We start from the raw sequence: 18,479 nt of genomic DNA on the forward strand, positions 1-18,479 counted from the left end.
GAGGTCCATGTCAATATCGGCGGCTGCCTTAATCAAGGATGTCTTGAGTAACTTCAAATTGGGATGAGGCTTTGAGCACGCCTTTTCCTCCAAGTGTTGCCATATCTTGTAATCTAACGGATTCAAATCTGGACTGGAGGAGGGCCAGTCTTCGTGCCGGATGAAGTCGATTTCACGCGCCGCCAGCCAGTCTTGTGTGCTCTTCGCTCTATGAGCTGGCGCCGAATCTTGTTGGAATACCCAGTGCCTGTTATTGAACATGGTATGAGAAACAGGTTCCACAAGGTTCGTCAGGACTGTATTTTGATACACAACTGCATTCGTTTTTACACCTTTCTCACAAAAATGTACCTCTGTTAAGCCCCAATAAGAAACTCCCAACCATACCATGAGCGAGGATGGAAAATGACCTCGTTGGACACGCGGAATACGGTTGCTCGCTTCTTCACTACTGTGTGCGTACACATTATCATTTTGTTTGTTGTAGCTCTCTTCTACGGTAAAAATTTTTTCATCCGAAAAAAGAATTTCCTGATATTTTTTTCCCGCGTACCGCTTCAACAAAGCGTGGCATCTCTTCAGTCTCAGGTCCATTAGACGAGCATTCAAACGATGTCCTGTTTTTCTTCGATATGCCCGAAGCCCTAAGTCTTCATTTAACACCCTTTTCACCGTGGTTCTGCTTAACCCCATCTGAAGGGCCAACAGTTTCTGCTTACGTTTGGGATTTCTTTGAATTCGCGCCTTCACAGCTTTTATCACTGCTGGAGTCCTAACAGACCGAGGGCGACCACTTCTTGACCTGTCATCTACACTAGAGTCTTCATTGTATCGTTTGATGGTACGATAAACGAATCTTTCGGTTATATTAAAAATTTTCAGTATGTTAAAAATTTGAATTGGCGCGTAACCGCAACGATGCAACGCAATAACTGCAACACGGTCTTCTTTAAGCGTCCACTCCATATTTAAAAATGAGTAAAATTCTAAAAGTATACATTTTTTATTTTCATGAACAATTCGAAGTTCGAATTCAATAAGCTTTTTTGTGGCCAGCATTCTAAAAGAAAAGTTTTTACTGTGTGACAATACTTATGACCTGACTAGTTATAATAACGTGAACTATTAGAAGACTCTGTAAGCATAAACTTTACTATAGCTAACCCATAGACGTAGTCCACTGAGTTTCTCGCCGGATCCTATCAGTGGATCGCGAATCCGATCCAGTTATAGATTCTGCGAAGCACTCCTCCAGCTAGGGCTAATGTTAGTTAGTTCTCCCAGGTTGAATTCGTTCGTGAAAAGCTGGAATAGTCCTATAAGCTCCCAGCGAATATGTAGGGGAAAAAATACATAGGTATAGAGTATTTCTATACGTAATCTAACGTACACATTAACTGCATAAAGTTTCCCAATATTTTTAATACGTATGCAAACTTTTTATAATAGATTTACATTATTGAAAATGTGAAAACTGGCCATCAATTGATTCTGATTATTATTCTAACATATCTGACATAATCACAATTAAAAGACAGAAAAACAAAATGTTCAATTTTATTTAATATTATTCAATTATATTCGGTAATTAAAATAAATCTGTCATCGGCTTTTAAAATCGACAGGGTGGTTGGTATATTACCGAGTGATTTACTGTCAATCATTGTACCCAATTTACAGCGCTAATAATTTACTTCGGCGTCAATAATTGTACTGCCAATCAATGTACGCCTGTATTTTAGTGCATATTTAGCACGGTCTCTTGCAAAATCATTAAGCTTTACCTATAGTTTTTTTTTTGTCTATTTTCTTATTATATTATATATTATATTATATTATACTTAATGACAATGCAAAAAAAAGTAGACGCCGTAACTATTCCTGTAATCTATATGATAACATGTGAAGCAAAAACTTTGTACCCCTTTTTACGAAAATTTCGGAGTGTGAAATTTCCCACACTTATAGAGAATATAGAGAAGGAGTGCAGAATGATAATCTTTTCGATATCGAGTCGAGGGAACCCGCTCCTCCCCACGACCTCTCACAGCTGGAGTCCCGCAAGGCTCTGTCCTCTCACCCCTCCTATTTAGCTTATTCGTCAACGATATTCCCCGGTCGCCGCCGACCCATTTAGCTTTATTCGCCGACGACACGACTGTTTACTATTCTAGTAGAAATAAGTCCCTAATCGCGAAGAAGCTTCAGAGCGCAGCCCTAGCCCTAGGACAGTGGTTCCGAAAATGGCGCATAGACATCAACCCAGCGAAAAGTACTGCGGTGCTATTTCAGAGGGGAAGCTCCACACGGATTTCCTCCCGGATTAGGAGGAGGAATCTCACACCCCCGATTACTCTCTTTAGACAACCCATACCCTGGGCCAGGAAGGTCAAGTACCTGGGCGTTACCCTGGATGCATCGATGACATTCCGCCCGCATATAAAATCAGTCCGTGACCGTGCCGCGTTTATTCTCGGTAGACTCTATCCCATGATCTGTAAGCGGAGTAAAATGTCCCTTCGGAACAAGGTGACACTTTACAAAACTTGCATAAGGCCCGTCATGACTTACGCGAGTGTGGTGTTCGCTCACGCGGCCCGCACACACATAGACACCCTCCAATCCCTACAATCCCGCTTTTGCAGGTTAGCTGTCGGCGCTCCGTGGTTCGTGAGGAACGTTGACCTACACGACGACCTGGGCCTCGAATCAATTCGGAAATACATTAAGTCAGCGTCGGAACGATACTTCGATAAGGCTATGCGTCATGATAATCGCCTTATCGTTGCCACCGCTGACTACTCCCCGAATCCTGATCATGCAGGAGCCAGTCACCGTCGACGCCCTAGACACGTCCTTACGGATCCATCAGATCCAATAACCTTTGCATTAGATGCCTTCAGCTCTAATACTAGGGGCAGGCTTAGGGACCCCGGTCACCGTACTCGTCGAACTCGACAAAGAGGTCGACGTGCAACCTAACCCATGCATCAGCCCGCTGAGTTTCTCGCCGGATCTTCTCAGCGGGTCGCGATTCCGATCCGGTAGTAGATTCATTTGCGAAACAATTGCTCTTGAGTTGTTAGGTCTCCTTCGGAGGCGCTCGGGCAGTTGTTAGCAAATCCCACCCCTCTTGGCTGAGCCTTTGCTCGCCCACCTGTCCTGGTGAAACTGGAAAGGCCTTCGGGCCACCAGTAAACTTTCAATCATAAAAATAAAAAAAAAAAAAAAAAAAAGAATGATAATATTTTTTTTTTAATTATGCATTAATTTAAAGTCTGTGGTCAAATTAATAATAGATTAATATTGTTTGTTTTTAATATTATTTGTCTATAGTGTAGTCTTGGCGTAATCTATTATTTTAGAAATATAATAGTCTTTGACAATATAACCATACTACCAACCAACCATAATAATGTTCAAACTTATAATTTCAATTAATTATAGTCAAATTTCGACTACTGGGGGACCACTAGTATACATTAAACTATACATTAAAATCTGTATATGCTAAATAAACGATATTAGACACAGATATTTTGTTGAATGAAACAAAATAGTCATTTTTTTCAACCGAGTTTCGTATCTATTTTTGCATGGAAATAACTCCACTACAAAGCGCTAAAATATTGTAACAATGCATTCAGATTTCAATCTTCTTTCTGAGGTTTGTAAACAATGCCCATGTTGGATGTGAGGTCTCCGGTATCTTCTTAAAACTGGACCAACTAGGAAATTGCAGTATTATGGCACGTTATATACATACTCTATATTAGTCATTACAAAATATAACTAACATAGGATGTTTGCTAACCAAAATTAACATGTTCTTTCGGCACTATATAAGTTATATTGACATTGACGTGACATTTGTAATAAATAGCCTTGAACTTAAATCAAAAGGCTTCCACGGTGTAGGTAAATCGTATCACATGATCGATTGGGAGCAGAAGGATTTTGTCAGGGTCGGTAACTCACATCTATGATTCAGTAAGCCGATATCTATCAGCCTATGTGTAACATGCTATGCTATTTGTAGTCTTTGTTAATTAACCACTACATTTTTGGAGATCTTGGGTTTTTTACTGGTGGTAGGACCTCTTGTGAATCCGCACGGGTAAGTACCACCACCTTGCCTATTTCTGCCGTGAAGCAGTAATGCGTTTCGGCTTGAAGGGTGAGGCAGCCGTTGTAACTACACTAAGATCTTAGAACTTACATCTCAAGGTGGGTGGCGAATTTACGTTCTAGATGTCTATAGGCTCCAGTAACCACTTAACACCAGGTGGGCTGTGACCTCGTCCGCACATCGAAGCAATAAAAAAAAAGGTCCATGAATACTTTCCTCGTAGATCAGACGGCCGCTGGGGCCGAAAAGTTCTCGAATGGCGAACACGGAAAGCGCAGCGAAGGTAGACCTCCCACGATGTGGACCTAAAGGCCACGGGAATCCGCTGGCCGCGGGCTGTGCAGTGCTGGTTATCGTGGCGAAACTTGGGAGAGACCTATGTTTGTCCACCAGTGGGCATCTGTGAGCTAAAAAATAATATTCATACTTTATACCACGGTGAAGATATATTTGTGTAATACAAACTGAGCATTGCCAAATTTATAGATTGGCATGGCTAATGGTGTTTTTATAATGAGTCCTCCCAACCTGGGAGGACTCATTATAAAAACGTAAATACGTAAAGGTAGATATCATCCGCCCTATTACTGCCGCGAAGGGTGGGGCAGCTGCTATAGAATAAAATCGACCCCTTCTCCCAATGTCTCAAGACGAGGGACAGCAATAACGCTGTGATCTCACGGTAACCAGTAATCTTGGTTCATATAGGATTTACACCTCGAGCTTAGTTTCTATTATTTGTTTGCTACAGGAAGTAGACTACACGGACAAGTCTGAAGACTGCCCCAATCCAAAATTCCAACGGATCCTGAAAGTACTGGGTCATTTGGACCGCGAAGCTCGCATCTGGGACAAACTGCCGGAGACTTGTGACTCTGTTCTCGAGATCAGGATAGCGTCTACACACTCGTCTTGGCGCGGCAGAGGACTGATGAGGGTGCTGTGTGAGGAAGCGGAGTGAGTAATCAATTATTATTTTCTTAATTTTAATCAACCATCAGAGCTACCAGAATTTGATGTCATCGTGGCCTAAAGGACAAGTCGTCCGATGCAATAGTATCAAGCGATGCATCGGTGTTCGAATACCGCAAGCGGGTACATTTTTTCTATTGAATATACTTGACAATTGTTCACGATCGACTTCCACGGTGAGGGAATAACATCGTAACATAAGGCCGCCAATTTATGTCATCGTCTATTATATGTTTTATATGCTTACTCTGTGCATGTGGTGTTAAATAAAGTGCTATATTATTATTATTATTATCGTGTAATAAAAATGAAACCTGCAAAAACATAATTTGCGTTATTACTGGTGGTAGGACATCTTGTGAGTCCGCACGGGTAGGTACCACCACCCTGCTTATTTTTGTCGCGAAGCAGTAATGCGTTTCGGTTGGATGGGCGCGGCAGCCGTTGTACTGTAAAAACGGAAACCTAAGAACGAATGTCTCGAGGTGTAGTAGTAATAAGACCCAACCCATTTTGATGCGAACCAGTCGTGGTTTGGAGCGCTGGATAGCCAGCCAGTAATATTATGCAATTTAGACTTAGACCTCATATATCGTTGGGGATGGCGGCATTCACGTTGTGATATCTAAATACATTTAACACCAAGTTGACTATGAGCACGTTCATGCATCTAATCAATAATTTAGACTATTTCTAAGAGAAGCGATCTAGAATTATTTGAGTTACTGCCACTATTTCCCCATCATCTATACCTCATCTATACTAATATTATAAAGCTGAAGTGTTTGTTTTTTTGAACGCGCTTATCTCAGGAACTACATGTCCGATTTAAAAAATTCTTTCAGTGTTTAGGAAGCCCATTTATTGAGGAAGGCTATAGACTATATAACATCACAGTAAGACCAATTCAAGTGAAACACCAATAAAGAATGTTTCAAAATAAGGGTTTAAATAGCTTCTTAACAATCTACAATTCAAAAATATTTTCACTTTCTACGGAAATGAAGTGGGGAGTAAAATTTAGCGTTATGCCAAAATATCTATTTCACGTGGACGGAGTCGCGGGCAAAAGCTAGTTTTTTTATAAAGCTTGGCCTAATTCTTAAGTTGATCGCTAATATTGGCGCGTCCTCATCTTCTTCTTCCCAGTCGTACACTCTTGACAGAATAGACAATGTGATCAATCAAGGGTGAAGTGATGATAATTGTGCTACGAAATATTAATGTATTCCAGTTTGAGAGTTGCAATTAAAACATTCTAATGCAATTCAAACTTCGATCTTATGTCTTAAGGTAGAGGGCCGTGTTTACGTTGACAATAGTAATGTGGTCCAGAAAACGCTTACCACCAGTTAGATAGACGTCATTGCGGATCCTCCCGATCCATTCACGGTGCTTTTAGATACCACAAGCACCGGTCACCGTCCTCGTCGAACCCGTCGCTTGCGACGAAGGGCTCGACGAGCGAATTAACCCACAGACACAGCCCACTGAGTTTCTCGCTGGATCTTCTCAGTGGATCGCGTTTCCAATCCGGTGGTAAATTCTACGAAGCACTGCTCTTGCTAAGGCCAGTGTTAGCAACACTCCGGTTTGAGCCCCGTGAGCTCACCTAGACGTTAGGGCGAAGCTGATATAGCCTCTCAAGGCTATAAAAAAAAATCAGGTAGGTCTGGTACTGCTTGCCTAGGCTTGAAAAATACTTCAATATTATAAATAAGAGGTCACCTAATAAAGACGATCAATATTACATTTCCTCATAATTCTTAATCGATTCAATTCTATGAAAAAAACATATTATTCAAATAGTTATGTAAAGCAATCTAGACTCTATTTATTTTGTGATAAAGCAGCCTCTTACGGATTAAAGCCATTGCAAAGTTGTAACGTTGAGAACTCGTGAGCAAGCTCCTGTCCCCTTCAAATTCAATTAACGCATTCGTAAGAACACGACCGACCACACGCAATCATTGCAATAAATCGACAACAGTACAAACTAAACTTACACATAGTTTTTTGTTATTAAATGCTACCAAAACGTGTGTTCTAAATATACGCGAAGCAAAAACTTTGTATCCCTTTTTACGAAAATTGCGCGGACGGAGTAGTATGAAATTTCCCACACTTACAGAGAATATAGAGAAGAAATGCAGAAAGCAATATATTTTTTTAATTATACATTATTAATACATTAAATCAATAAAAAAAACATTACACACACTACCATGTATTTGACACACACACCTATGTAGACTCATTGTCAAACTTTTGTTATTGCATAAAGTCTGTGGTCAAATTAGGAAAATAGATTTATAATATTGTTTGTCCTTAATATTATTTTTCTATAATTGTAGTATAGGCGAAATCAGTGATTATAGAAGTAAAATAGTATTTGATAATAGAACCATAATAATATACAAACTTATGATTTTAATTAATTATAGTCGAATTTCGACTACTGCGGGACCACTAGTTTAAATAAAATTACCTGAAAATCATCGCAAAAACTTGATAGACTCGCGCCACACGGAAGTTGTTAGCTATTCTGTTCATGCAGAAAAATTACACGTACAATTAATGTCTTAAAGCAAAAACTCATTTGCTGTTTCAAAGTTAAAACAAATTAGCATTTATGTTCATCTAAAATTGTTGTTTTATTTTTAAAACCACATTAAATTAATGTCGTTAGGGACATAAAGAATTTTCATTTAAATTAACTAACGCAGTTATTATTGCGCGTTTCATTCTCAAGCGTTTGTTTGAATTCAAAATATAACACTTATATTTTTTTAAAGTTTATTTTTCGTTTCTCAAAAAACCTTCGTACATATATTTATGCTATAATAATGTTTTAGGTTCCACTTTCATTTCTGTCGCAGAAGCCTATGCCTACCTAAAAGCATTCACGCAGTTTTCTATAAAATTGTGGGCGACTCCCATATATCCCATGTTGCATCCCCACATATACCATTGTTTTATGCAAACAATACTGCCGTCATTAACAATCGTGGATTCACAAAATTGTATCTGTTATTAACTGATATAAATCTGTACATGACTGTAAATATGACTATAAAAAGCAAAATAAGGACAAAAAAGAAAAAACAGGACCTTTTTTAAAATTTACGGGTCGGATTGAGGGTTAGAGTGAAAAAAACCATATTGTAATTTTTCATGATCAGAATACGAATTTTTAATAGAAATCAAATCTATGAAATGTACAGTTAGTTTACTGGTGGTAGGACTTCATGTGAGTCCGCACGAGTAGGTACCACCACCCCGCATATTTCTGCCGTGAAGCAGTAATGCATTTCGGCTTGAATGGTGGGGCAGCCGTTGTAACTATACTGAGACCTTAGATCTTATATCTCAAGGTGGGTGGCGCATTTACGTTGTAGATGTCTATAGGCTCCAGTAACCACTACCCACCAGGTGGGCTGTGAGCATCCATCTAAGCAATAAAAAAAAAGTTATAACATACAAGTCCACTAATGTCTCTCCCCAAAACTGCGTGTAACAGCTAAACACTAAGATTTTCTAGCTATGGGCGAAATGATGCGTCACTCCAGTAGTAGACCTCGCAAATTAAAGGAATTGTCGCGAGTGAAATAAACAGTGTAACTGATATGAGTGCGTTGTTCATTGTCCTTAGCACGAATAGTTCTGTGCTGTAACAATTAAAATTACGCAGAATTCAATTGACACTACACTATGATTAATCTTCTGAGGAATAACATTAAAAGAAGTCTTCTAAATTTTATTGTACTAGTGGTCCCGCAGTAGTCGAAATTCGACTATAATTAATTGGAATTGTAAGTTTGTACACTATTATGATTGTATTTTATACTTCTATAATCACAAATTTCACCAAGACTACATTATAAAAAATATTAACAAAGACAAACAATATTTAATCTATTCTCAATTTGACAACAGACGTCAAGAACAAAAGTTTGACAATAAATAGTATGCATGCGTGTGTGCGTCAAATACATGGTATGTAGTGTGTGTAACGTTTTCTTTATTGATTTAATGTATCTTTTATGCATTATTTTAAAAAAATATTAGCATTCTGCACTTCTTCTCTATATTCTCTATAAGTGTGGACAATTTCATACTCCTTCGTCCGCGCAATTTTCGTAAAAAGGGATACAAAGTTTTTGCTTCACGTATTAATATATAGATAATGACTTTTAGGTTTTATTTTAGTCGTTTCGTACTAATGATTTTAGTTTGATGATACATTTATTTTTTAATATTTAATGGCAGGCAGCAGCTTGGCTAATGGTAGGCAGCGGCTTGGCTCTGCCCCTGGCATTGCTGACGTCCATGAGCGACGGTAACCACTTACCATCAGGTGGGCCATATACTCGTCTGCCAACAAAGGCAATAAAAAAAACCTTTAACAACTGGTCACTAGTCTTATTGTGTAAAATTAAAACGTAAACGTAAAATGTAAATGGATAACGAAATAAAAATTATAGTAATTGTTGTTTACTGATAAATTATACTTTGTGACCACAATCCTGCCTATTTTTGACGCGAAACAATAATGCGTTTCGGTTTGATGGGTGGGGCAGCCGTTTTACTATCGAACTGAGACTTAGAAATCATGTCTCAAGGTGGGTGACGGTATTCCGTTAATGTTTATAGGCTCCGTGTGCTTAATGCGAGTTTTTTTTATGTAGGGGGATTTTTCGACGTCATACAAATTAGAGTTAACTTTTACGCGTTCGAGAAGTTAAAACTCGCACTAAGCACACCTGTAGCGACACCAGGCGGGCCGTGAGCACGTGCATCTAAGATTTAAAAAAAACTTTTGTTCAAATGCTAAGAACGCGGCAGACAAACCGCTTCACCCGGTATCAAGTGGTGGAAACAAAGTTAATGTAACCACCTATTATTGTACGACAAGAGGTTGAAATCTTAATTGTATTGTATTCGAAGCGGAAATCTTGTCTCTGACAAAGACATAAAAATCGTCTTAACAACATAATAATAATAATGCACTTGTTTACGACAAGCTCTTTGTGCTTTATAAAGACGTCGTCAAGTTTTATTCCGAACAGTTAAATTACTCGTAACAAGCGCAAATAATCTCACTTCGCTACTCATATATCATCATTCTCTTTCGCGTTCACTGCGAAGAAGGACCCCTTTGTCATGGCGCCGCAATTTTTTTATTTTATTTTTTTATTGCTTAGATGTGTGGACGAGCTCACAGCCCACCTGGTGTTAAGTGGTTACTGGAGCCCATAGACATCTACAACGTAAATGCGTCACACACCTTGAGATATAGTTCTAAGGTCTCAGTATAGTCACAACGGCTGCCCCACCCTTCAAACCGAAACGCATTACTGCTTCACGGCAGAAATAGGCGGGGCGGTGGTACCTACCCGTGCGGACTCACAAGAGGTCCTACCACCAGTAATTCCAAGGAGTATCCCTGCAACCCTCCGAGAGTATCGGGATACTTGGGGTCGACATTTCGAGCGATGTCCAGTTTTGGAGTCATTTGGAAGGCAAAGCCAAGTTGGCGTCCAAAATGCTGGGAGTCCTCAATAGAGCGAAGCGGTACTTCACGCCTGGACAAAGGCTTTTGCTTTATAAAGCACAAGTCCGGCCTCGCGTGGAGTACTGCTCCCATCTCTGGGCCGGGGCTTCCAATTACCAGCTTCTTCCATTTGACTCCATACAGAGGAGGGCCGTTCGGATTGTCGATAATCCCATTCTCACGGATCGTTTGGAACCTCTGGGTCTGCGGAGGGACTTCGGTTCCCTCTGTATTTTGTACCGTATGTTCCATGGGGAGTGCTCTGAGGAATTGTTCGAGATGATACCGCCATCTCGTTTTTACCATCGCACCGCCCGCCACCGGAGTAGAGCTCATCCATACTACCTGGAGCCACTGTGGTCATTCACAGTGCGTTTCCAGAGGTCTTTTTTGCCACGTACCATCCGGCTATGGAATGAGCTCCCCTCCACTGAGTTTCCCGAGCTCTATGACATGTCCTTCTTCAAACGAGGCTTGTGGAGAGTATTAAGCGGTAGGCAGCGGCTTGGCTCTGCCCCTGGCATTGCTGAAGTCCATGGACAACGGTAACCACTCACCATCAGGTGGGCCGTATGCTCGTCTGCCTACAAGAGCAGCAAAAAACAAGAGCAAAAAAAAACTCGTGCCCTTCTCCCAGTTAACTGGGGTCGGCGTAACATGTTTTCTCCTTCCATAGTCCTCTATCATTTTTTTATCGCTTAGATGGGTAGACAAGCTCACAGCCCACCTGGTGTTTAGTGGTCACTGGAGCCCATAGACATCCACAACGTAAGTGCGCCACCCATCTTGAGATATAAGTTCTAAGGTCTCAAGTATAGTTACAACGGCTGCCCCACCCTTCAAACCGAAACGCATTACTGCTTCACGGCAGAAACAGTCAAACAGTGGTACCCACCCGCGCGGACTCACAAGAGGTCCTACCACCGGTAAAAATATTTTTGCGCTCACTACCCTCTAACCCATATCGTCTTTCACGCAATCCATCCATTTCTTCTTAGGTCTACCTCTTCCTCTACTCATATATACGATCCACAATGCCACTGCTAAGCTCACTGAGTTTCTCGCCGGATCTTCTTAGTGGGTCGTGATTCCGATCCGGTGGTAAATTCAGTGAAGCACTGCAAGACCAAGAGGCTAGGGCTAGTGTTATCAAATTTTCTCAGGTTGAGCCCGTGAGCTCACCTACCCGTCTAGACGTAGCTGGAATAGCCTTATTAGGCTACCAAAGAATAAGTAGGGAAAAAAGCAGCTGTCTTCGCTCAATGAATGAAATTTGTTTACAAGCATGACGCCTGAAGATATAGATTAATTTAATATATTACGTATTTTCTGTTTCGTTCCAAAAATACATTTTTTTTTATTTAGATAATGCTAAAACTCATCAATTGCCTACACAATAATATGTGTACGTCACTTAGCCTAACAATATCGCGCAAGTCAGTAACGTTTTGTGAACTGAAACAGCGCATCGTTTATTAATTTGTAGATGCATCAGATAAACCTAACAAAATCTTTAAATATGTTCAGAAATATTTTTTTAAAACCAAGCAAATTTGCAAGTAAAAACAATCAACTGACAAGTTGAACAGAGAGAAGGGTCCTAGAAAATTGTGAGCATTTATTTTTATACGAAAAAACTTACTAATTGCATTTTTAAAGCACTTAATCTCGTCAATAGCTGTTGAACAAAGACAAAGAGAACAAAAAATGGTAATTAGCTGTTTTATTTTCGACTATTCATCTATAGATATATATTAAAGTCAAGTATTATCCATAAGTTCTAGAGTAAGTTTACATTCTAGACGGTTTTTTGTACGCGCTCCGATATTGAACATTCTCCAAGCAAAAGACAAACATTCAGTGTTATAATAGAATTCATAAATAATGTCATGTTCACTCGCATGATAATAACAAGTAATTTTAACAAAAAAGATAACCGAGAAAAAATGAATTAGAAAGGCATCAAAGGTAGGATACTAGTGGTAGGACGTCTTGTGAGCTCACACGGGTATGTACCACCACTGTCTATTCCCGCCGTAAAGCAGTAATGCGTTTCGGTTTGAAGGCTGGGGCAGCCGTTGTACTGTTAAAACTGAGACCTAAAACTCGATGGCGGCATTAACGTGATTGATGTCCATGGGCTCCGGTTACCACTTAACACTAAGTGGGTTATGAGCTCGTCAAGCCACGTAGCAACAAAAAAAAATGTAGTTGAAGTCAAATAATATGCGTTACTAAGGATAACTCAAAAACTACCGGCCACATTTTGATAAAATTTAATGAGATATGAGAAACACGAGCTTAAAAATCAAATCAAAATAGCTTCATCATACAGACGAATGGAGTTTTTTTTTTTTTTTAAGTCTTAAAAATGCGAGGGCAAAGCTTTTTATACCTAAAACTTTAAAATTGGTGGTAGGACCTCTTGTGAGTCCGCACGGGTAGGTACCACCGCCCCGCCTATTTCTGCCGTCAAGCAGTACCTAATGCGTTTCGGTTTGAAGGGTGGGGCAGCCGTTGTAACTATACTGAGACCTTAGAACTTATATCTCAAGGTGCAGGAGGAGGTGAAGGAGTGCAGAATGCTAATATTTTATTTAAATTATGCATTAATAAAACATTAAATCAATAAAAAAACATTACACACGCTACCGTGTATTTGACACACCCACACACTCACAGATAAATACTCTTTGTTTATTGTCAAACTTTTGTTATTGCTTAGTTTGTGGTCAAATTGAGAATAGATTAATATAGTTTATCTTTAATATTATCGAATTTAGACTACTGCGGGACCACTAGTACGTTTAAATATACTAGTTGCCGCTCAGGTAGTCGAAATTCGACTATAATTATTGGCTTAAATTATAAGTTTGAACACTATTATGGTTATGTTGTCAAATGGCCAAATAAATTATAAGTTTGAACACTATTATGGTTATGTTATCAAATGGCCAAATGTGTATGGTTATGTTTTTGTGTTAACGAGTCAGGCGTTTTGGTGAAAACTGTAAGCCTGACTTTGTATTGAATGCAATAAATAAATAAAATAAATAAAGACTTTACTTCTATAATTACAGATTTCGACAAGACTACAAAACTATAGATAAATAATATTAAAAACAAACAATATTAATCTATTCTCAATTTGACCAATACAACAACCAAAACAAAAGAGAGAGAAAATGTGTGTGTGTAATAAATTTTTTTATTGATTTAATGTATTTTTTATGCATAATTTAAAAAAAATAACATTCTGCACTCCTTCTCTATATTCTCTATAAGTGTGTAAAATTTCATACTACTCCGTCCGCGCAATTTTCGTAAAAAGCGGTACAAAGTTTTTGCTTCACGTATTAATAAATAGATACAATTATAAATAATAAGCATCTAAACCAACAGCAAACAAACATGTCAAATCACACGAAAGTTTTCCCGACGTGGGAATCGAACCCACGACCCTCGGCGCAACAATCAGAAGCACTAACTACACCACCACCGAATCACTTAGTTTAGTTTACGAATGAAAATGAGCGCTACTATTCATTCTTCATTCAGTTTCACCAAAATTCAAAATTCAATCATCAATGCTAAATTTTAAAAAAAAAATTCCAGACGTCTGGCCAAAGCCATGGGAGCTGGAGCTCTTCGAATGGATACAACGTCAGCTTTCTCTGCGGCCGCTGCGGAGAGGCTCAATTACAAGATGGCGTTTGGGGTTCGGTATGCTGATCTGCCGTACGCACCTCAACCTGAAGCACCACATCTTGAAGCCAGGGTTTACATAAAGGAGCTGTAAGGTTAGAACTAAGTCTTTTTAGTAATATGATTAGTAATTTGAAGTCGTTGTGGCCTAACGGTTATTACGTCCGGTGCACTCGTGTTGAGCGATGCACCGGTGTTCGAATCTCAGGCGGGTACTAATTTTTCTAATAAAAACGTACTCAACAAATGTTCACGATTGACTTCCACGGTGAAGAAATAACATCGTGTAATAAAAATGAAACCCGCAAAATTATAATTTGCGTAATTACTGGTGGTAGGACCTCTTATGAGTCCGCGCGGGTGGGTACCACCATCCTGCCTATTTCTGCCGTGAAGCAGTAATGCGTTTCGGTTTGAAGGGTGGGACAGCCGTTGTAACTATACTTGAGACCTTAGAACTTATATGATCTTATATCTCAAGGTGGGTGGCGCATTTACGTTGTGGATGTCTATGGGCTCCAGTAACCACTTAACACCAGGTGGGCTGTGAGCTCGTCCACCCATCTAATCAATAAAAAACAAAAACAAAAAATGAACTGTATTTGACTTTGATAAGAGTTTAAAATTAACTGTTCTATTTTTTAAATAGACTTCAATTTCAGATTTTCGCATCAACATTTCAAATAAGAAGATCTTTCCTCCGTAAATGGACTCTTCGAAAAAAGAGGCAGCTATAAATATTGAGAATACATGAATTAAATAAAATATATCCTTAAGTAGTTTTAGAGTTTATTTAACTAGTAAAACTGTTCATTATCCATTGACAGTTAAAACATGTGTAAAACTATCTTTTTTTTTAACTCGCACTCAATATTAGTCACAAATTTTTACTTCCTCAAAAGTGATAAATTTTATTGAAAAAATGCAACTAGATGTAGATAATTTTAGCAAAACTATAAATGTAGGAGTCCAAAGTGTATAAATGTCTGTATCGCCTGATAGTATATTATAGCAATACTATTAAACGTTATAAAAAAAATTGCTATTATAAAACTATCAGTAATTTATAGTTCCTTATGTAGTTGTTACCTGACTTCGGTTGTTTACCAAGCTATTATATTTATTGGTCTATGATGTCTTTGATTTTTGTATATTCTATTAATCGTCAATTTTAGATTACTTAAAATGAAAAATATAGAGGATAGAGAATGCACCTAAGACATATGTATCGTTATTGTCTGATTAAATCGTAAAAAAAATCCATGGGTTTTTTACTATTCCTCCTATAAATACCTAATAAGTTTTTAAAGCATGGAGTTAAAGCATCGTCACTTAATTGACTGAAGACTCTCTTCGAATCTTATTTCTTTTTTTATAGTGAAGATTTAGAAGAATTTAGAAGATTTAGAAGAAGATTATAGCATTATTGCTGTTAGAGCATTGAGTAGTGCAACTCATTGCATACTTTAAGGAAATGAATATTTTTAGTTGCATACACCATCATCTGATCGCTAGAAAGTTCCCTGTTCTATGGGAATACTTACTTTTAAACATTTTAAATATATACCTGTACTGTAAGTACTCAAAGTATGAACAAGCAACTAAAATCTGTTCGGTACAAGAATGTTTGCCCGAAATAGGAACCTAAGACTTTCGGACTAGCAGTCAGGGGCGCTAATTAGTACACTACTGAGTCAGTCTTGAAAGAGATTGTGGAATTTTCACTATACATAGCAGCATGGAAACGGAGAGTTTTATCAAACTTATACAAGATTTAAGTCCCCACAGACACAGCCCACTGAGTTTCTCACCAGATCTTCTCAGTAAGTCGCGTTTCCGATCCGTTGGTAGACTCTACAAAGCACTGCTCTTGCTAGGGCTAGTGTGAGCAACCCCTCCTGGTTTGAGCCCCGAGAGCTCACCTACATGCTAGGGTAACGCTGATATAGCCTCTAAAGGCTATCAGCATAGGTCGGGGAAAAAAAACAAGATTTAACGACACAAAATTGGCATTTTCTTGGCATCATGAACATCGGAAACACATACCTTGGAGCATTCCCCAGAATATTTATAGTGAGAAAATTGTAGGATATTTTATAATTTCAACGGTTTATAATTGTTGAAACACACTGCGTACTTCATGTGAGTTTTTTTTATTTTTATTGCTTAGATGGTTGGACGAGCTCACAGGCCACTTAGTGTTAAGTGCTTACTGGAGCCCATAGACATCTACGACGTAAATGTGCCACCCACCTTGAGATATAAGTCCGTAGGTCTCAAGTATAGTTACAGCGGCTGCCCCACCCTCAAACCGAAACGCATTACTGCTTCACGGCAGAAATAGGTAGGGTGGTGTTACCTACCCGCGCGGACTCACCACCAGTATTTAACTAAACTTAACTTCAACTGCATGCACGATTTTCAACATACGTAGTGAACTAGTGATTATATCCTTCGTGATCAAATCGCTGTTCGTCTTATCATGTAACCTTGAAACCGAAACGCATTCTGCTTCACGGTAGAAATAGGCAGGGTGGTGGTACCTACCCATGCGGACTCAAGATGTCCTACCACCAGTAATTACGGAAATTGCAATTTTGCGGGTTTGAGTTTTATTAAGTTATTCCTTCACCGTGGAAGTCAATCGTGAATAATTGTTAAGTACGTATTTTATTGGAAAAATTGGTACGCGCCTGTGGGTCTTGAACACAGTTGCATAGCTTGATACGATTGCACCGGGCGTCTTATCCTTTAGGCCACGACGACCAGTAGTGGATAGGGCCCTAAATACCATCCCAGGGCCCGCGGTCTGCTCCCAATATTTGCGGACCGTCCAGTACCACATCTCCGCACGCCAACTAGGCACGGGGACCTCGTAGGAGGTTCGGCCCCAGCTCAGAAAAAAATGACCCCCGAGGTCACAACCCGAGCGGGGCAAGGGTGTACCGCGGTCAACTCTGCAACCAGACGCGCGGTTCAATAAACACCACCTTGCGAAAGTTCCAGAAAAGTAAACATATATTTTTTTTAAACTAAAATAAAACCTTCAAAATTTGAAGCTTATCAGAGAATATCTAAGTTTGGATTTTAATGCATAAAACGGAAATGCTGTTCCACTCGTTTGTTTTTTCCTACCTATGCTGGTAGTCATTTTCAGATAGAGGCTATTTCAGGTTATCCTTGACGTGCAAATGAGCTCACGGGGCTTAAGCCGGGAGTGTTGCTAACACTGGCCCTAGCAAGAGCAGCGCTTCGCATAATCTACCATCGGATCGGAAACGCGACCCACTGAGAAGATCCGGCAAGTCCATTCCACTCACTTTAAGACATTAGTTCTGGGTTTTACTTATACAGTACAACGGCTGCCCCACCTTTCATGCCGGAACGCATTAAGGCATCGAGGAAGAAAACGCGGGAGGTGGCCTTCTTATTATAATTTCGTTTTAATATTGCAAATCTCAGTCCATCTACATTGAACCGTGTATCAAAAGCGCCTGTGGAAACAAAAGACGCAAAACGCGACCTTTTGTCCCCCGTCTTCAAGCATTATGAAAACCCGGAGAACGAGAATACGTTGCTTACATAAGCATACATCTCTTTGTCCTCGGCCGGCGTGGAGAGAGGAGAACCTTTTCTTAGACTCCATCCGAGATGATAGACTAGAAGAAGTCAAGCAGAAGTGCTATATACCTACATACCTTGGTGCCACTGTAGAAAGCCACATCCAACAGGGAGCTGGAGCCGAGTGTAAGTACAACGACATAATTAAACGTTTTTGCTGCATGAGGAATGAGGAATTACTGGTGGCCAAGCTTTCCAGTTTCACCAAGACACGTGGGCGAACAAAGGCTCAACCAGAACTTATATCAACGTATTTGGGGTAAGATCTTTTAAATATGTAGCCTCGCATGATTGAGCCATATTAACAGGCAGCAAAAACACAACTGATACTGCGATCTATTGTCTCAAGATCTTTCACCAACCAATAGCAAATTAATAAAAAAATATTTACTAACAGCACAATCGAATAACGCAAAACAGTCTACAAAACACGTTCTACATTGAAGAATGATTGGGAAACATATTATTCAACTTAAAGAGTACTTAAGGATTACTGGT

At 39.4% G+C, this 18,479-nt stretch overlaps 1 protein-coding gene across 3 annotated transcripts in view; it reads left to right on the forward strand.

Moving 5' to 3' along the window:
* Aanat (arylalkylamine N-acetyltransferase) overlaps nucleotides 1-15,573 on the forward strand; it is a 99,249-nt gene extending 83,676 nt beyond the window's left edge. For all 3 annotated transcript variants that reach the window (XM_089734734.1, XM_089734733.1, XM_028170446.2), the window contains exons 4-6: nucleotides 4,881-5,086; nucleotides 14,271-14,455; nucleotides 15,023-15,573. In XM_089734734.1, the coding sequence (XP_089590860.1) occupies nucleotides 4,881-5,086; nucleotides 14,271-14,454 (390 nt within the window). In that variant the 3' untranslated portion in view covers nucleotide 14,455; nucleotides 15,023-15,573. The remainder of the gene's footprint in view (nucleotides 1-4,880; nucleotides 5,087-14,270; nucleotides 14,456-15,022) is intronic.
* Nucleotides 15,574-18,479: the final 2,906 nt, after the last annotated feature.

Source organism: Bombyx mandarina, chromosome 18 (genome assembly GCF_030267445.1).
Source record: "Bombyx mandarina strain Sakado chromosome 18, ASM3026744v2".
In the NCBI taxonomy this organism is placed as follows: Eukaryota; Metazoa; Arthropoda; class Insecta; order Lepidoptera; family Bombycidae; genus Bombyx; species Bombyx mandarina.